This window comes from Lonchura striata, chromosome 15 (assembly GCF_046129695.1).
Source record: "Lonchura striata isolate bLonStr1 chromosome 15, bLonStr1.mat, whole genome shotgun sequence".
In the NCBI taxonomy this organism is placed as follows: domain Eukaryota; kingdom Metazoa; phylum Chordata; class Aves; order Passeriformes; family Estrildidae; genus Lonchura; species Lonchura striata.
Genome location: NC_134617.1, coordinates 1,475,794 through 1,496,122, shown reverse-complemented (window position 1 = coordinate 1,496,122; position 20,329 = coordinate 1,475,794). Strand labels below are relative to the sequence as shown.

The 20,329-nt window shown below is 48.7% G+C and overlaps 1 protein-coding gene across 2 annotated transcripts in view; it reads left to right on the top strand.

The window, feature by feature from the left end:
- The window catches only part of HTR4 (5-hydroxytryptamine receptor 4), a 71,449-nt gene that overhangs the window by 35,682 nt on the left and 15,438 nt on the right, over positions 1-20,329 (top strand). For both annotated transcript variants that reach the window (XR_002466981.3, XM_021547194.3), the window contains exons 5-6: positions 8,769-8,922; positions 9,712-10,448. Coding sequence is in view for 1 of the 2 variants with exons in the window: in XM_021547194.3 (XP_021402869.2) it covers positions 8,769-8,922; positions 9,712-10,448 (891 nt within the window). In the remaining variant the exon portion in view is untranslated. The remainder of the gene's footprint in view (positions 1-8,768; positions 8,923-9,711; positions 10,449-20,329) is intronic.

Here is a 20,329-nt window from a genome sequence, read left to right as displayed (position 1 = left end):
AGCCCCAGCTGCCAAAGATGGACCTGCTTGGAACAGCAGAGCAATAAATCCCTCCCGGTGGCTGGTTTTGGAGAGAATCCTGACGAGGGCGGGGAAATTTGGAATGGGATGAGATTTCTGGGGAGGGGCTGGGCTGTTCTGTGCACAGCTCTGCTGGCAGCACTGAGCAGGCGTGGTTCTGTTCCCAAGACACCTCGAATGTGCCCAGAGGTGGGAGCTGAGCTGGGGCACAGGGAGGGGCACCAGGGCAGGCTCAGGGTGGGCACCAGCAGGAATTTCCCCATGGAAAGGGAGCTCAGGCCTTGGAGCCACCCAGGGAGGTTTGGGTCCCCATCCCTGGAGGTGTCACCCGGATGTGACACTCAGTGCTCTTGGTGACAAGGTGAGGATTAGGCACAGGTCTTCTCCAGCCTAAATCTCCTGGGAGAGTCTAAAAACTTGCCTTTCTTTCCAACTTTTCTTGCCACCTGGAAATAAAGCCCAAAGCCTCAATAATTTATGGTGAGCAGTTCTGTTTGACTGCTGTCTGCAGATTTTTGGGTAAATGGCAGAACTTCCATAAGAGTTTTTCACAAGATAAACACTCAGTAGAAAACATTTTGGCTATTCATTAATTTTTTTTATTTTTTTTTTTAGTTCTGTGTGGAGATTTCAATACCTTTAAAAACACTTCTACTTAGTGTTGCTAACAGAGCCAAAATAACCATAATTATTCTTGTTATTGTGACAGCTGATATTTAAATACGTGGCATTTCAGTACCTTGAGAGTCTGAGTGCAGCCAGACTTAAAAAAAAGTTGCTTCACCTCTGTATTGATGGGCAGCAGTGCTGTGGGGTGGGAGGCAGTTCTGTATCCAGAGAGAAGCTGACATCCAGCAGCCACAGCTCCTGTCCTTATCTGCAAGTTTCGATGGCTGGAACACAAATGGGAAGCTCATTATCTTCAAACCATTGACAAATTGCCACTCTGAGCCAATTACCAAGCAAGCAGATGTTGGGCACCGTGCTCTGGACGTGACCTTGCTCTCTGAAATGTTGGAGTTTGATTCTCCAGGCTCTTAATTAAATAGAGAGGGTTGTGGAGAGAAGGGAAATTGGGATTTCAGCCCCAGCTCTGCAGCAGGGGATGAGGAACCTCCCGTGTAGGGGGCACAGGAAGGAGGTTCCCCCTTTCTCCTGCCCTCCTGGAGACCCCCCCATGTCCAGAGCTCCTGCTGCCTGTCCCCATCTGTCCCCAAGGTCCTGGGACAGCCTGGGCTTGGAGCTGAGGCTTTGGGGATACCCCTCCACCTGAGCCCTGGGCATTAACCTGAGTTTCTCTGACATTTTTTAGTTGGTTTGGGGTTGTTTTTTTCCCACAGCGAGTTCTGATTGAGAACAGTGTGAAGGGGCCAGAATAGGTGAGGAGGAGGGGGTGGGTGACCCCAAAAGGGCAGAGCAGGTGGATGAATGAGAGGTTTTTGTGGAGGGAAGGATGATTCAGCCCAGCTTCCCCCCTCCCTGGGCTGCAGGGGCAGTGCTGCTTCCTTCCCAGGGCTTAATTCCATTTTTTCAGCTGTTTGCTCTTGTGTTCATTCAGAATTTATGGCAGTGTGCTGCTTCTAGTTGGTAATTTCTCAGTGATCTATCTCCTGCCTTCTGTTTTATTTCAGGGTATGCAGGTGTGAGTTTCAAGGGGTTTTTAAAGGAAACTAGGTGGTTAATCTAATCCTAAAGACTCAGTTTGAAAGTCATTCCCTTCAGCATATTCACAAAGTGTTGTTTGAAAAGACTTTTATCTGATAAAGTCTTGTATCCATTTCCACTGCTGCCTCTGGAAAAGATGGAAACAAGCACTGAGGCTTGAATTCTCAAAGGCATTGGAGAAAATCTGGAGAAATCACCATGTAATAACGGGATTTTACTGCTGAGACACAGGGAGAGCAGTACTGCAGACAGCCTCTGCCAGTCTCAGTTGGAAAAGGGATTTTCCAAGGTAGCAAAGGTATCTCAGGGCTCACTGAATCCAAAGTTTGCTGCCACTGCCTTAAGCTTTTTCATCATCTCTTTGATATTCTAATATATTAGAGAGATTTACCCTTGAAATATACATTTATTGCATGTTTTATGCATACATGCCCATTCTTTGTGCCAGCGCAATAAAAAATAATTGCACTGCAGATAAACAGACCCAGAAGCTCTGACGGAGTCTCCAAATACAGCAAACCTGTCAGGAGAGGCAATTTTCTCTTCCAATATTTGCAGTCCAATTTGCAATGCAATTGCTTCTCAAAGTCTTTGGGGGATGGAGAAAACAAGAGAGAAACAAACAGGTCCCAGCTGCCTGTGGGTTTGGGTTTGGAGGCACATCTGGCACCTCTTCATGCAGCTGGAGCATCCCCTGCCTGCCTCCTGCAGCCTCCTGCCTGTCCCAGGGCTACAAACCAGTCCTGAGTGTGTCCTTTGATCTGTTGGAACTCCAAATGTCCCTCAGACGTTTTTGGAGGTTCCAGGCCTTGGTCAGAAGCATTTGAGACCCTGGCAGGCAGCTGCAAACAGCTGTGATTTTGGGTTTGAACCATGGAATGAGTTACCAACTTTGAAGGTGGAACAAGCAGTCACAAAGGGTTAGATGGGATAGTAAAAGTAGTTACAAAGTAGAGGGGAAAATTTTTTAGTATTGTACAGTGGGGTTTTAGCACCTGTCCAGGGGGGTTTTGTACATGGGGGTCAGAAGTTCTAAGATGGAGGAAAGTGGGCTGATCCTGTTCTTCCTCCTTCTTCTTCCTCGCCTCCATGTTCTTGGTGATGTTGGCACTCACAGATTGGTTTAGAGTAGAAAAGCACTTGGTAATCTAGGTAGTAGGTATTGGGGAATAATTGTAAACATGTTATACGTAATGTATCTTATAAAAGATAGAAAAGCACCATTTAATATAGGTAATAGTTATTGGGAAAAACTGTAACCATGGAACACGTAATGTCCCATATAAAAGACAGCAGCAGCCCTGGGCAGGAGAGAAGAAGCAGTCGGGGTCAGAGAGGATGTCAGGGTGTGTGTGTGCCTCTGCCTGAGCTCTGAGCAAACCACAGCAGCCCAAGGAGAAAATCTTTTAGATAACTTGCAATAAACTGCCTTGAGACCGAACAACAAGAGGCTGTGGAGTTTTCCTTTGGAAGCACAGCTTGGAGGAGAGACTTTTCCAGCACATGAGACCCCAGACCAAGCCTGGGGTTCTCACAATCCTCCACTCAGGCACAGCCCAAAATCCCTGCTAGGGCACGGCAGATGCACCCGGAGAGAGCGACAGCTGCTCCTCATGCTGTTTGCAAACATTAATTACCATTAATGGGCAGCAAATTAGCTCAGGCCCGTGGGAGAGGTGATGCTGTAAAGCCTCCCAAGCCCTGTGGTGCCATCGTGTGCCAGGGCACAGAGCGTGGCCCCGGGGGACGCAGGGTGGGCACTGCCCTGCTCCCGGTGCTCCAGGCCAGCATTCCCCTGCCCGTGGCATCACAGACGGGCACAAGGGGCTGACAGGTGCCCAAAGGATGCCCAGGCTGTGGTTGGGTGTTTTCCCAAGCTGGGAGGAAGCCACAGTGCCCAGCAGTGCCCTGTGGAGCATCCCTGGCTGCCCAGGACCACGGGGAGGTTGTTAGTGGGGAGGGTGATTAAACTTTGGCTAGCTGGCAGTAATTCATGCTTACAGTCTGATTAAATGCCCCAAATTCCAGATGGAATTCCTGTAAATTCCTGTGCTCCCAGTTCCAGCTGGGCTCTGGGAGGTGACACAGCTGTGGAGCTGTCCCTGCCAGCCACAGCAGCAGCCCAGGCACTGCAGCATCCACCTCCGAGGGCATCAAGGAAAATCCCAGAGCAGATGGCCACGGCACACTCTGCCCCTTATTCAGCTTTGCAAACCCTCCAGAAATATTTCATTTATTTTGCCACCCTGGCTGCCAATAACCCTCCACACACCTCAGCCTCACAGGGACCATGGAGGAGCCCCCTCTCTCCCCATTTGGCAGCATCCATTTGTTTGTGTTCCCTGCTAAATTTATCCAGCTCCAATTAACTGTTCTCTTTAGCATTTTTCTCAGTGTAATTATCTCAACACCAGCAGGCCGTTGTTTTTCTAATAAGAATTTAATTTTGTTAGATATAATCATTTTAGGACATTTTCTTTTTCTGGACCGACGATGCAGAACTTTGTTTTATTTGGCACAACGAGAGCCCAAAGCTTATTTGTTCAGTGGGGAAAAGGAAAATAGAAAGAGCTGTTCTTTCCAAAAAAATATTAAAATCTGGTTATACAGAGGCCAGAACCTGTTTTCACTGAAATATCAGCAACAGCAGTGTTGGATTAATCTTCCACAGGCGCAAATAAATTGAAATTGTGGCTCCTTAGGTTCATCACTTGGTCAGGGCTCAGCTGGAGCTCTGTCCCAGTCTGGATTCCCTGAGGGACAAGGACAAGGGAAGTGATCTCCCACTGACAGAGGGCTTGGCTCTTGCACCCTAACTTTGGGAGAGAGACAGTAGCACCCACAGTTTTCCCATCCTTTTGTCTTTTTCCAGTTTTCTCATCCTTTTTTCCAGATTTCCCATCCTTTTGTCTTCTTTTTTTCCCCCAGTTTTCTCATCCTTTTTTATTCTTTTTTTTCAGATTTCCCATCCTTTTGTCTTTTTTTCCAGTTTTTCCATCCTTTTGTCTTCTTTTTTCCCCAGTTTTCCTATCTTTTGGATTCTTTTTTCCTAGATGATTTAAGGGGGGGTTAAAATATTACTCAGTGTGAGTGCTCAGTGAGTGTTGTGTGTCTCATCCTGGCCCCAGGATGATCCAACATATGCTATGTACATCATTTTACATATGCACATGACACCAAACGCTTTCAAGTGTGGGCCACCCCCAGAGCCAGGCTGTCAGTAAGGCTGGGGGTGGATTTGTCTGTCTGTGATAGCTGAGAGCTCCTTGCAGGGTAAGTGCCTGCAGGCTCCCAGCTCCCAACTGCTCTGCAAACCAGGGAGATGCTTGAATTCCCCTCCAAGGGCAGGGAATGATCTCCTGCAGCTCCATAATTCCATTTCTGCATGCCCAGGAGGCAGGAAGGAGCGGTGGTGTGGTCTGAGGCAGGAGCTGAGCGCTCCAGGGCAGCTTTTCCACAGCCACAGGGTTGAGGAGGTGTTTGGATAAATCAGGAATTGCTTGCCATGGCCCCCAGCCCGTGGTGCTGCTGGCAGGCAGGGCAGATCCAGGCTGGGGAGCTGCAGAAAGTGTGGGACTGGTTCCCAGCTGGGCCCTTCCAGTGCCTGGGGGAAGATGGAAAAGAGAGTGCCAGGGCAAGGGAATGGCTTCCCATTGACAGAGGGCAGGGATAGATGGGATTTGGGAAGGAATTCCTGGCTGGGAGGGTGGGCAGCCCTGGCACAGGGTGCCCAGAGCAGCTGTGGGTGCCCCTGCATCCCTGGCAGTGCCCAAGGCCAGGCTGGATGGGCTTGGAGCAGCCTGGGACAGTGGGAGGTGTCCCTGCCATGGTTGGGTTGGAGTTAAATGATCTTTAAGGTCCCTTCCCAAATCCCTTCCCTGTGATTCTGTGATTTCTGCAGTGGCCAGAAGAGCCCCAAAGGCAGAGAAATGATGGATTTCTTCTTTTCAGCCACCTGTAACATGTTAGCACTTGATTCATTCCTGTGGCAAATGTCTGATAAGGAAGAGGAGAAGTCTTATAATAACCTTTGCTTTATTGGAAGAGCTGCAGCTCTGGGAAGGGATTCCTGTGTTTCCCCTCCAGTGGAGAATGTCATTGCAGAGGAGAGGAGGTTTCACATCAGCTGCTCCGCTGTAGGTGCAGGGAAGTGAACATTTGCGAAGAACTTGACTGATAATAGAGAGAATTAATATTTAATTGGGCCTGGACATGGGATTAATCATGTGCATGCATTGCATTTTGTGTTCATCCATCAGGCTGCCACAGCAGCACGTACCAGATATTCCTTGTGAGCCCAGGAAAACAGCTCTGCCTTGAAATGGAGCAGGAGTACAGAGCATGTCTTTATTCCAGCCTCTGGCTAAAACTATTGACAATCTCACAGATATAATTACTTTTCTCCCAGTGAATAAATAGCTGTTTAAATGCTCAGGCCACCACATAGACCAAGCCAGCAGCTCCTGCCCCAGCTGTGACTTCCAGGATTTCTGGTGGCACTCAGAGCTGTCTGTGTCTGATTCCTGGGGTGGAAACCCTGCTGGGCTCTGAGGAGTGGGTGCTGTGCTCCTCTGCCTCCCTTCCTGTCACACAAGTGTCACCCACCCCTGCTCAGGGCACTTGTCACCCAAAACAGTGACAGCAGGAGCCCAGCTTGACTGGCTGAGCACGGGGGAAGTTCTGGTAGCAGCGAAAGTGAAATAAAATAAAATCTTCTGACGTGAAACTGGAGGAAAATTGCTGCTGAATCACTGGGAGGGAAGAAATATGAGAGCTTAAGGTGTCATTTTTACAGGCATAATTTTTACTCTAATGGCCTTTAATAGCAGGAACTATTCAGTGTAATTCAGCTGCAGCAGAGAGAGGAGCAGAGAAATGTGATCACTCCAACTGCTGGCAAGAATTGTTTTCCTGCTGCAGTTAATTATCAGTGTACAGTGGTTTTCTCTTCCTGTTTGCTTTCCAACTTGTCAAAGGGTAGCTGCTGTCTTGGCTGGTTTTATCCTTTCATTGATTGGATTTCTTCTTTTGCCCTTTCTGCAAAGAAATGGAGTCTCTTGTGCCTTGCCTTTGATGCCTTTGATGTCCAGCACTTCCAGTGGGTGACCTCGAGATAAGAAATAATGAAATAGCTTACATTTATTTTTAAATATAGATCCTTTGTGTTGAGAGTCAGAGCTGATGCCAGGGGAAGCTCCTCCTGTCCCAGTAAACATCCCCAAAATTGCTGTTGGAATTCCAAGGTCATTTCCTGGAGCAGGGACCAGCCCCAGGGGAGCTGGAGCTCCACCAGAGGAACATTTCACCCACAGCTCTGAGAGAGCAGCTCCTGGCAAATCCTCTTCTTTGGAAGTGCAGCTTTCCAGAGGAACAGGCTCATTTTTCATGCACATAGGAAACCAGAGGAGAATAGAGGAATTATCAAATTGCAGGAGTTGAATGCCTGTTTCAGCATTTTTCCCCTGTGACATTTTGAATCTTGTTCCAAAGAGACTTTTAAGAAATGTTTTCTTTTGACACTTTGATATTATTTCAAGCCTCTGTGTGGAATATATAATCTGATTTTATCAAAATAAAGCAATTCGGTTGACTCCACATGACTTTAAAAAAAAAAAAAGCCTTAGGAAAAAAATGGAAATTCTTATATTTTGGTGCCTGTTTAGGATAAAGCTCTTGGTTCCCATTCAAATCTTGATGAAATAAATACACAGCTTGAAGAACAGCTCTTTAATACAGACACGTGTGCTTGCTAATTTAATTCCTCTAATTCATGGTTCCGCTGCCCTCATAAAATTTTTTGCAGAGTGTGCTGAAATCCAAAAATCTAAAGAGAAGAAAATATTTTATTTGGAACCTGAGACTGATTGTCAGGTCAGGACCACTGAAAGTTTGCAATTGGATATTTGCTGATCTGGTCTTCTTTGGAATAAGTAGTAATTCCAGTTTTATGTTTGCTACCCCTTCCTGATGGAGAGATCCACCTGCAGGGGGGTCAAACAAAGAGAAAAATTTGATTTCTTATCTCTTTGAGAAGACATTTTTAGGTCTTAACTGTTCTGGGGCAGGGACCTGTCGCACTTGGGATGTTTTGAAGGGATCAGGAGGAGGGAGGAGAGTTCAGGGCACATCCCCTTGATGTTGCAGACACCTCTGCCCTGTCCTTGGGAAGGTTAAAGCCCAGCTGAAAAGAGGTGGATTCCTGGGAAATGGAAGAACATTCCACTGCCAGTTTCACAGCTTTGGGAGACTTTGTTAATTTGTGCTACCAGCTTTTGCAGCCTTGTCAAAATAAATGTCCAGTGCAGGAAGGAAATGCAGCTAAGGCTGCCTGGAAGGAAAGGATATTCCTTGGAGGGTGGGAACATCCTCAGTGCAGAGGGAGAGCAGGGCTGAAAATGGGATTTCTCCCTTGCCCTGCCACCTCAGACAGCCCACAGCATTTACCTGTGCCTCGTTCTCCCTGGCTGGGAAGCAGAAAATCTGCCTTTTCCTTACATGAACCCTGGGGAAACATCCCCAGTTCCTGTGTGAGGGCCCATGGAAGCAGGCTACAGACCCCTGTTTTCCCTCTGTTTTGGAAGGCAGCTGGAGGAAGGGCTTTGCAATTTAATTTTTAGAAAGTTTGAAAATCTCTTCTGACTGCTTCTGTGACGTTTTTGTGTCTCATATAGGTAGGAATCTTATAAAAGAAAAGCTTTATCAAATCAGGGTTTGGGCCTGTTACTTTTCTAAGTGCAGCTAAGCAGCTAGCTAAGTTCCCATGTGAAAGAATCTTGAAAATGAAAGTCAGTTAACACAACGAGTTAGTCTTTTGAAGAAAACCAATTTGCACCTTTAATAACAAAAGATCTGTCCCATGAGAATCCAAAAATATAAACACCTGTGAATACAAAAAGTCTTAACAGCTACACACACAAACACCTTCGAACCAATGAACTGAGTGGCAGGAAAACTCCCACCCACCTGGAGCTGCACACAAAGTCTGTGAAAACTACAGAAAAATGAGATATGTGAATAAAGAACTGGCTTTGCTGCATGAAGAAGCTGAGAACCATCTGCTTGATGACATTTTTGCCCTGCAGGTACTATGCCATCTGCTGCCAGCCCCTGGTGTACAGGAACAAGATGACCCCGCTGCGCATCGCGCTGATGCTGGGGGGCTGCTGGATCATCCCAACCTTCATTTCCTTCCTCCCCATCATGCAGGGCTGGAATAGCATTGGCATCATTGATCTGGTGAGTAGCCAAGCTGGGACACCAATCCAGTGTGCTGGATGAGTGCTGGATGTTCTCTAAAAAGCAATTTTCGGGGAAAGGGAAAAAGAAGGAGAAACTTCTTGTTGCCAGTGCAGAGGGGCTGCTGAATTTCTTTAAGGGGGGTTGAGGTGGCTCTGTCCTGGAAGGACTGACACAGGATGGGTGGCCTGGGAGAGGATTTTAGCCACATTCACTCTCAGTTCAGTGAGGAGTCCTTGGAAAAAAGGCCAAACCCCAGCTGGCCCTGACAACACCTCAGGAGTCCATGGTCCCCTTGGCCTTTGCAGCTCTCACTTAAATAATGGGGAGGATTATTCTCTTTAGAAATGAGCAGGAGCTGGTAGTGCCAGGACAAGGGAGTGGCTGCACACTGCCAGAGGGCAGGGTTAGATGGATATTAGGAAAAACTCCTTCCCTAGGGGGTGGGGAGGCCCTGGCACAGGCTGCCCAGGGAGGTTGTGGATGTGTCCAAGTGTCCAAGGATGGCTGGATGGGTCTTGGAGCAACCTGGTCTAGTGGAAGGTGTCCCTGCCCATCACAGGGGGTGACACAAGATGATTTTTAAGGTCCCTCCCTGTTGGAGTCCTGAATGCTGAGAATTTTAGACTTTCTGTGCTGACAGATTCTGACTCCCAAGAGAGCACTACATTTGACCTGAGGCCGTAGAGAAAGCTTCCTAAGCTGGCTGATTGCACTGAGATCATGAGCGTGCAGCTGACACCTCCCAGCCCAGCCCGTTCTCTGATTCCTTCTCCCCTCCCACCCCAGATCCAGCAGAGACAGTTCAACAAGGCCTCCAACTCCACCTACTGCATCTTCATGGTGAACAAGCCCTACGCCATCACCTGCTCCGTGGTGGCCTTCTACATCCCCTTCCTGCTGATGGTGCTGGCCTACCACCGCATCTACGTGACGGCGCGGGCGCACGCGCGGCAGATCCGCCTGCTGCAGCGCGCGGGGAACCCGGCCGAGCCCCGGCAGGGCCACCAGGAGCCCCGGCAGGGCCACCAGGAGCCACGGCAGGGCCACCAAGAACCACGGCAGGGCCACCAGGAGCCCCGGCAGGGCCACCAGGAACCCCAGCAGGGCCACCAGGAACTCCAGCAGGGCCACCAGGAACTCCGGCAGGGCCACCAGGAGCCACGGCAGAACCCCCCCGACCAGCACAGCACCCACCGCATGAAAACCGAGACCAAAGCCGCCAAGACCCTGTGCATCATCATGGGCTGCTTCTGCCTCTGCTGGGCCCCCTTCTTCGTCACCAACATCGTGGATCCCTTCATTAACTACACGGTGCCCGGCAAGCTGTGGACGGCCTTCCTGTGGCTGGGCTACATCAACTCGGGCTTGAACCCTTTCCTCTACGCCTTCCTCAACAAGGCTTTCAGACGTGCCTTCCTCATCATCCTGTGCTGCGGCGACGAGCGCTACCGAAGGCCTTCCATCCTGGGCCAGACCGTGCCCTGCTCCACCACCACCATCAACGGCTCCACGCACGTGCTGAGGTGAGTCTGCCCCACTGCCCTCAGGGGCTGCAGTGCTAAAGGAATAGGGATTTATGGAAAGGCCTTCACAGGATGCACCTTGGGCAGTGCCAGAGCCCGGCCGTGGCTCCACCCCAGGTGGGCTCCTGCTCACGGGTTTTGACACTTTTATGAGTTTGGGTCCATTTCCATGTTGGGGTTCATTGTCCAATTCCAGCTCCAGGTGATGCAGTCCCACCCTCCCAGGCTGCTCTCCTCCATTCCTGCTGTTTGCACTTTTTGGGGCTGGAGCTGCAGCATGTCCTTGGTTCTGGGCTGGAAAAGGATTGTTCAGTGTGCTGAGCTGGTTCTGGGCTGGTTCAGGATTGTTCAGTGTGCCTGAGCTGGTTCTGGGCTGGTTCAGGATTGTTCAGTGTGCCTGAGCTGGTTCTGGGCTGGTTCAGGATTGTTCAGTGTGCCTGAGCTGTTTCTGGGCTGGAGAAGGATTGTTCTGTGTGCTGAGCTGGTTCTGGGCTGGAGAAGGATTGTTCAGTGTGCTGAGCTGGTTCTGGGCTGGAGAAGGATTGTTCAGTGTGCTGAGCTGGTTCTGGGCTGGAGAAGGATTGTTCAGTGTGCTGAGCTGTGAGCAGAGCTGCCGACACTTCACATGGAGTTCAGAGTTCTGTACCAATGCAGTACAGAGCCTGGAAAATGTGAAATCTCAAACTGAAGGCATCAGCCCAGGGCTGCCAGAGCCTGCAGCCACCAGCAAGAGGAGTTTGTACAGGATTGCTTTCATTTTGCAATATCTTGGTGGTGTCAGTGCTTAGAAAGGGATGGGGCAAAAGCAATCCTGAGGTGCTCAGACAGCCTGGGTTTGTAGGGAACAGCAGGTATGCCCAGGAAAGAGCTGGGAGGATGCAGAAGTTGTGTGTGAATTTTGGCATCATTTGGTCTGAAGGAAAAAACTTGACCCTGTGGATGCTGCCTGCTGCATCTTCTTTAGGAAAGGGACCAAAGGTTTCTGCCACTGGTTGTTCCAGTGGGATTTTACAGCTGCTTTTTGTCCCCCAGCAGGGAGAGCAGTGGCAAGAGGGACAGATCTTGTGCTGAACTCAGCTATGACAAAAATTAGCACAATAATGAACTGTAAATAGATGGGGATTTCTGGGCGTTCAGGGCTCTGTGCAACACCAGACTGAAAAAAGCCAAAATCATCTGAAAAATGCTGTGCTCCCCTTGAAACAGATTGTTTGCATTTCTTCTGTCACGAGTAGATATTTATTGAACACAAACCAACAAACTCCTGCCTCGATGAATCACTGAACTCCTGTACAGCACAAGTGGATGGGGAGCCAGGTCAGCATTGCTGGAATTTCTGGATAAAACAAGTTGTGAAATTTTGCCGTAGCAAAGAAGATGGCTTTGGGGGAAATCTATTTGAGCAGACAAACTCTGGAACGTGTGGGTCAGGGAGGTCACCCTGGTGTGCTCTGTTTCCTCTCAGAAGTGCTCAGAGCACTGCACTGCTCTCTTCAGGGAAAGCTCTGGTGAGAGGTTTATTTACCACTCATTTTCCAGCACTGAGAGCTCTTCTTCAAATGTCAATTGGATTTCTCCAAAGGAAAACACTTCCTGATTTTTCTCTTGAATGAGCCAAGAGAAACAAAGTGGGAAAAAGCAGAAAAGAAGCACCTTGGGGGGTTGGAGCTGCAGTGAGCCCCAGTGCTCCCTGCTGCCACTGGAACAGGAGTGCAGCAGCTCAGGCTCCAGCTTTTAGAGGTTTAACAGCTCCACGGATCCCGTGGAATAAAAATAAATCCCTGGTGCTAGGAAAGTGCTCAGAGCTGCTGTGGAGCAAAAGGATTAGTGACCACAGAATCCTGGAACCATAGAATGGTTTGTGTGGGTTTTTGAATGGTTTGTGATGGTTTTTGAATGGTTTGGGGTGGATTTTTGTATGGTTTGTGGTGGATTTTGAATGGTTCGTGGTGGTTTTTTGAATGGTTTATATGGTTTTTGAATGGTTTGTGGTGGTTTTTTGAATGGTTTGTGGTGGATTTTTGAATGGTTTGTGGTGGTTTTTTGAATGGTTTTTGAATGATTTATTATGGTTTTTGAATGGTTTTTGAATGATTTATGATGGTTTTTGAATGGTTTGTGATGGGTTTTGGATGGCTTGTGGTGGATTTTGAATGGTTCATGGTGGTTTTTTGAATGGTTTATGATGGTTTTTGAATGGTTTATGATGGTTTTTGAATGGTTTATGATGGTTTTTGAATGGTTTGTGATGGGTTTTGGATGGCTTGTGGTGGATTTTGAATGGTTTGTGGTGGTTTTTGGATGGTTTGTGATGTTTGGCTCTCGGCCAGGGTTCCCCCAGAGCACAGATGGTGCTGGGGGTGGAGCAGTGGTCCCACCCCACCTGTGAGGCTGGGATTTCATGGGCTGCAGCTGTGGCTCAGCTCAGGAAACGCAGAGGTTGTCCCTCAGAGCTGTTCCTGGTGCACCCAGCAGGTCCCTCAGGATCTGGGCTTGCAGGTAAAACATCTCCTCCTGTTCTCCCTCCTCCTGTTCTCCATCCTTCCCTGGGCACTAAGGCAGGTGAGGAGGCCACGGAGCTTCCCAAGGCAGAGTGCTGGGGGTTGGAAAGGGTTAAAATTTCTGGCTGCCTGGGGATTTTAATGATCCTGCAAGATGAATCAGAGCTCTGACAGCTTCTGTCTCCCTCAGGACAAGTTCCTGAACCCCAGGTGGATCTTCTGGGCTTGCTCTGCCCTCCCCTCGGTCCCCCAGACTCTCTGTTTCACACTGGATTTGCACTGCGCATTTTTGGAGGTTTTTTTGGAGGCAAATGTGGAGTTTTTGTGCTGGTGGCACCTGCAGAGTTTTGGGGTCTGTGTTGCCCCTTCTCCAGCAGTTCCTTTATTCATGGCACCATCAGGGAAGAACTTCCCCCCACTTGCCAAGGTGCTGATAAAGCACATTCCCACTAAATTCTTGTTTGGGAAATTCCTGAGCACAACTTGAGAGACACAGCAAATGATGGGCATTTAAAAATGATTATTTCAGTGATATTTCATCCATTTTGGCCAGGGCAGGGCAGCCAGAGGTTGCTCAAGATGTGTTTTCCTCTCCAGAGGTTTCAGCTCAGGGATCAGCTCCCTGTGCCAGCAGAAATGGCTCCAGACCAAGCCCAGGCTGGGGAGATCTGATTGCTGCCTGGAAATGCTAATATTGTTAAGTAGTCAAGAGGCAATTTGGTTTTCACCTAAATTTAATTAGCTGCCAACCTGGAAAAGGATTCTCTAAAAATACAGGGGATTATTAGACTCAGTAACAACTAAAAAAAAAAAAAAAGTTTTGTCATTTCTGGAAGGAGCTTTCTTAATTTTTGAATGAAACTTTGCCAATATTTACAACCAAACTTATGTTCCAACTTCTGTGGCGTGGTTTTCCAGCTTGGCATCAGTGCCAGCCTTTCTGTGCCACTCCCTGTGGCTGGGGCTGTCAGGGGTCTGAGCAGGCACAGGGAGCTGTGACCATCAGAGGTCCCTCAGATTTGGGCTGGGCAGGAGAGATTTGGGATCTGCTGCAGGGTCCAGGAGCAGAGGAACCCTCAGGTGCAGGAATGGGGGTGCTCCACAAAGCCCAGGTTACCCCCCCATACCAGAGGAACCTCCTTCCCCCAACCCCTGCTCCTCAAAGAGCTGCTGAAGCCTTGTCCCAGCTCCAAAAATGCCTCACCCCAGGGAACAGAGAGCTGCTGATAAGAGAAAAGCTTCTTGTAATTGTGCTGAGTGAAATCAAGATATTTATCTTATTTCCTACAAAGGATAGAGGAGATTAGAGCTTTACAATAACACAGTTTCCTTCCATTTTCAAAAGATAATCTCTTTCAATATGCCTGGATGTTGGAAAGAGAGATTACAGTGCAGCTAAACCTTTTTTTTGTTATTTGGCCTAATACAAGATTTGGGATCAGAAGTTCTGCATCAGGATGTGTGTGGTGGGGAAGCTCTGCAGGGAGCTCTGGAAGGACTGAGATGTAACTCACCTTTGTATAAATGAAAACGCCAATTTAAGAATTAAGGAAATTTATTAAATAATAATTTATTAAATAATCAAAGTATAAATTTGGAAAAAAAGAAAGCCACAAGCGATTTGACTCTGAGCCAGGGGGTCGGTGCTGGGGGGACTCAGGACTTGGCCTCTGTGGCTCCAAAGTCCCCGAGGGTCTCCAAGCTCAGTTCTGAGGGGTCCATTTCTGTGCAGACTCTCAGGATTTGGAAGGGGGTTTTCTTTAGCACATTATTGTGCTTTTCCCAGAACTGGTGGAAAATTTCTGGAATGCTTCAGGTGAAAATCTCTGGGAGAAGCTTCTGATGATGCCTATCAAAAAAGTTGCCAGCTGAGGTCTTGTCAGATGAGAAATCCTTTGGAATATACATTTCTGGAGACAGTGTCTTTTTGGTATTTTGGATTTCTATCACTTAGCTTGCTTGTTGCCTGACACTGGTTTTAGGGCACGAGATGCTGTAGTTTTTAATTTCATTTAGCATGAATTATTTTATAACATGTATTACATATAGCACCTTTTTCTGTTCCTCATTGCACGATCTGTGCTTTGGGCAGTGAGGGCAGCTGTGTCCTGGTGGGGCAGGACCTGCCTTGCAGCTGGAATTTGGGAACCACGGCCAGAGCAGAGCCCTGCTGGCCACAGCCCCACATTCCCTGCAGCTGGAATGTCTGACAGCTCCTCCTGGCACAGCCCAGACCTGGTGGAAACTTCCCACTTAAATAATGGAGTGCACCTTCAACAACTGCATTTAGCTAAAACAGCCGTCCCCCATACTGCAGCACACACTGAATCCAGCTCCCAGTCCTTTGCCATCTCTCCACTCCCTCCAGAGCTCCAAAACAGGATTTAAAACTAATTTTGGTACCTGAATAAGCTCTGTTATGGATAAGAATTTGCTCTCCACCTACTCACCTTCTGTTTCAACTGACCTTTGAATGTGTTGGGCTGGTTCTCTCCTCTCCAGAGATTAATTTGGTTTATCAGCAGAGTGTTTTCAGACAATGCAAATCAGCATGTGCAAAGAACCCCACGTGCCTTAGGGTTAGAAATTCTATGGAAACTTCAGCAATTATTGTCATGTTCTGTTCTTCCTCGGGCCAGCAGTATCTCCAACTCGGAGCTAATTGTGTAAGTGCATTTTAATTTTAGGTTCAGTTCTTTGTTCTGCTTTTCAATAATTCTCTTCCTTTCTGATTACTAGAGGAGAATTTATTTAAGCATGGTATGCACCACCCCACTGTAAAGTCACAATGTGGAAAAGCTTCCCTGTTGCTGTGTTAAAATTGCTTTTAAGCTTTTGGAGTGTCTGTGGGAGAGAAAACCTTGTTATTCCCACAATATTTTGGCCAGAAATTTGGTATTTCCAGGAAGGTATCGAGGACATCCAGCACATCTGTTGTGATGTGACTGTCTTTTAACAATTTGCCATTTTTGGTATCCTTCCCATTGCCTGTGGTGCTCACCCACCTGTGAGCCCAGCCCTTGGGCAGCTCTCAGCATCTTTCCGCCTTCAACTTTCCATTTCAAAACAGAAAAATGGCATTTGAGGGTTTGCTTTGATTTATTTGGCATAGCAGAGGCAATCCTTGCTGCTCAGTGCATCTGGCCTGGGAATTGGTCCAGAGCCAGCCTGGTTTTGGGTAAAGCTGCACTTTTGCCATGGGAATGTGGGAATGGCATCCTGCCCTGCAAATGCTCCATCCCTATTAAATCCTGCTGGTGGAGGCTGTTCCTGCATGAGCTGATGATTTCCAGTCCTCACTTCTGCATTAATCACTCTGGGGCTGTGACAGACCATTCCAGGCAGCCCAGAACAGAGAACTTTAAAATGCAGGAGCCAGATTTAGGAGGACAGAGCACTTTGAAATGCAGGAACCAGATTTAGGAGGACAGAGCACTTTGAAATGCAGGAACCAGATTTAGGAGGACAGAGCACTTTGAAATGCAGGAACCAGATTTAGGAGGACAGAGAACAGAGCTCTTTAAGATGCAGGAACCAGATTTAGGAGGCAGTTTGGGAACTCCCCAGGGACTCCTACCCAGGCCTTCTGCTGGGCTGCCCTTAAATTGGGTTGGAAGGCACAGACACATTCCAGAGCCAGGCTGGGATGAGTTTTGCACAGCAGTCCTTGGGATGGGCTTGGCTGTGTAACTTTGCCTTGCTCAGGCAGCACCGGGCTGGGAACGGGAGCTTTGATGCTTCATCCCGAATTCCTCCCTCCCTCTGCTGCTGCTTCTCCTCCGAGCAGTCAGAATTCCCAAATTCCCATCTTGCTCCATTCAGCCTTCCTTGGCAGTGGTTTCAGAGTCGATCACGTCGCTGGAGTGAGGATGGTGTCTGCCACTGTCGCTGACAGCCTCTCAGAGATGTTGCTGAAGATGTGGCAGAAGGGTTGTTAATGAGGCTGTTAATTGGTGTCATTCCACTGAGCCATCAAAGCGCTTCACGAGTGGCAGAGCGTGTGGCACTAAAGAGCTTTTTGCTTTATCTCTGAAGTGTTTGTATTATCATGGAATCCCTGAGGCTGGAAAATCCCTCCAGAATCGAGTCCCAGCTGTGCCCCATCCCCAGCTCAGAGCACCGAGTGCCACCTCCAGGAATTCCTTGGACCCCTCCAGGGATGGGGATCCAAACCTCCCTGGGCAGCCACTTCCATTTTTTTATACTTCCACACAGGAGCCTTTTCGTGCTCTGAAATACTTTTCTTTTTCAAAATGAAGTCTAACAATTCCTTTAATCTCCATATTTTCCAAGCTCTGAGTCCTGGCAGTGCTTTTTTCCACCACTGAAGTGAAGCCACTTCTGGAAAAACACATAAACAACAGTTTAAGTGCAATGCTGAACAATATATTGTAGAGATTTATTTAAGAATTGAAGCAAAAAAATATGGATTTATCCCTTTGCAAAGCTACATGAAACAGAGCAGAGCCAAACAGGCAAACTCAAGAAAAAATCAAGAAACTGGTCGTGCCTCACATTAATGTTATCTATGAGTAACTTGATCACTGATTGATCTGTCAGCGCGCAGGAGCAGTCCCAGTTTCCACTGATATATTAAAGGCACATTAATGCATTCAGGGAGATTCATGCCCTGTGCTGCTTTTGTGACAGCCTTTTACAGCAGCAGAGTTGGTATTTATTAGCACTGAGAGCACTTTATAACACTTGGATCCAGCGTTGGAGGCAAGAGCTGCACGGAGCAGCTGCTGCACAGGCAGGGAAGCAATGAGGAGTGGCTGGCACTGCCACAGGTGCTGCCAGGAGAGCTCCCAAGAGCTGTGTGCCAGTGGGGAAGGGGATGTTTTATCCTGCAGGAGTGTCCCAGTCCCTCCCCAGGCAGAGATGCAGCTCCTGGGCATCCCTGGAGCTCCTTCCTTGGGCACAGCCCAGTTCAGCCCTGTGGGATTGAGGCCAAGCAGGCACTGATCTCTGCTCTGGGACAGGGACAGGAGCCAGGGAAGGGATGGGCCAGGGCAGCTCAGGGTGGATTTTGGGAAGGGTTCTTCCCCAGAGGGTGCTGGCACTGCCCAGATCCCCAGGGAATGGGCACAGCCCCAAGCTCCAGAGCCAGAGCTCCAGGAGGGTTTGGACAGAACTCCAGGGATGCTCACAGTGGGATTTTTGGGGGGTCTGTGCAGGGCTGGATGATCCTGTGAGAATTCAGGATATTCCATGACTCTATTCTGTGAGAGAACCCCATAAAACACCAGCTCACAGAACTCAGGGAAATGAAAGATGCACTTCAGTGACAAACCAATTCCTCCATTTTTGAAAGGATCTTTGTCCTTGATAAATTTTAAAGCAAGCCCATAAAATCCTTTAAAATAAGCTGCAAGCTAAATTAATTTCCTTAAAACCCTCTTTCCCCCGATGCTTGGCTTCACATGTGTTTGCCTGGGAAGATTTGGCTGCAAAATTGTGTCTGCTCACCTTGGAGTTGTTCTTGTCCCAGAATTAACCCTGGGCACACAGGCTGCTGGGCTGTCCTGGAGCTCCCTGCCCTCCTCTCCTCCCTCTTGGCACTCCTGTTTGCACACACAGGGCTTCCAAGCTTTCCGACTCAGCTGTGCATTAAGGGACAGCTCTACATTAGCCATAAAAAAAGTTCTTTGAGGAATTGTAGATGCCTGAAATTTGATTTCTTCCAATCCAGGAGTGCTGTTTTATAGGAGAATTTTCTGTTCCACGTGCATTGTTTCAGGCTCTTGTTGGCTCAGGAGGAAAGTGCAGGATGAGGGAGGGGTTACAGCTGTTTTAGGAACCCCTGGAATTCCCTGTTACACTTCAGGGGATTGGTGAGAGACCAGCAGAGGGGGATTTTGAAGCTCATCCTTGCAGGCAGGCCTAGTTCCAGTGTTGGTAAAGATGAAGTGGTAACTCTATTTCTCTCCCATGTGTACCTAAAAACCCAACCCAGCACTTCCAGCACATTGGAGCTGTCAGAAGACTCCAGGACCACCAGCCAGGGATCTCCAGCAGCTCTGCACTGCCTTCATAAATCAGATTTTTTAGCCGTGAGCATGGCTGCTAAAATCATGGGGACAAATGAAGTGGCCAAGTTACAACTCCCTGGACTTTGGTTTAAAGCCAGGTGTAGCTTCCTCCAGAGAGGGTCCTCAGAGCAGAGAGGGGTTTGGCACTCATGGAATGAGGGAGGAAGGCAAGACCCAGCTCCCAAACCCTTTCCAGAGCAATGCTGAAGAGCTTTTGGAAAACAGGCTCAGCAGAGGATTCCTGCCTAAAACCCTATGGGGAGATTTTCTTGGAAAGCAGAATGAATCCCAAAATGGTTTGTGGAGAGAAGGACTGCAGCTGATGGCTCAGATGGTTCTGACACTGAAAGTCAGGCTCCGGTCAGCGGGAGGTTTGGGGGTGTAGCTCTGATGCCATTGACTGCTCAGTGTTTGATGTGGAGCTGTTTCCCAATTAACCAGCGCTGTGTTTTTTTCCTTTTTCCCCCTGAACTCCCTCACTGTGTCTTGTCTTTGCTCCTTCCTGCACTAAAAGTGGCTGTTCCTCTGTCTCCAAGCTCCTCCTGCTCTTCTGCAGCAGACCAGCTCCTGTCTAGCCATGGCCATGCTCTGTAAGTCCCTTCTTTTATTACTGCAGCTCTGTCTGTTGGTGTTTATTGCAACCCACTGTAAACCCTCCTTTAGTTATTTATGGCTTAGCACTTGTGGGGTGCAGGCAGCAGCCCCAGGGCAATGGGGAGGTCTGCCAGGGCATTGGGATGGGCTCCTGGCTGCAGGGTAATGTGGCTAACAGGGATTTTCCCCTTTGGGATGGATGGTCTCACTCCAGGCTACAGCACTGCAGGGTCTCCTCAGTGGGCAGCACACAGAGAAAAGCAGGGTACAGAGAGTGGCTTTGGATATTAGGAAAAATTCTTCCCTGTGAGGCCCTGGATCTCTGGCAGTGTCCAAGAACATGTTGAACCTGTTTTAAATTGGTTAAACTGACAGCTCAGAGGCTTCCCCTTCCCTCAGAGGTTCCTGCTGGGTTCCTGCCACCATGGGAATGCTCCAGGGCACTTCACACGTGCAGCTCCAGAAGCGTGGAGCAAGTGTGGAATTGTCATCCTGCTCAAAATGGTTTTGTAACCAGGGCAGGGGAAAGGAGCAGGGCTGAGAAAGCCCTGGTGGTCACAGGGACAGCCTCCCTGCCTGGGACCTGGGGTGACAAGTCACAAGGACTGCCAGGACACAGGGAATGCCTCTCTCCTTCAGTGCCACACCCCACAGCAGCTGCAGCATCCCCATCCCTCCAGCTGCAGCATCCCCATCCCTCCAGCTGCAGCATCCCCATCCCTCCAGCTGCAGCATCCCCATCCCTCCAGCTGCA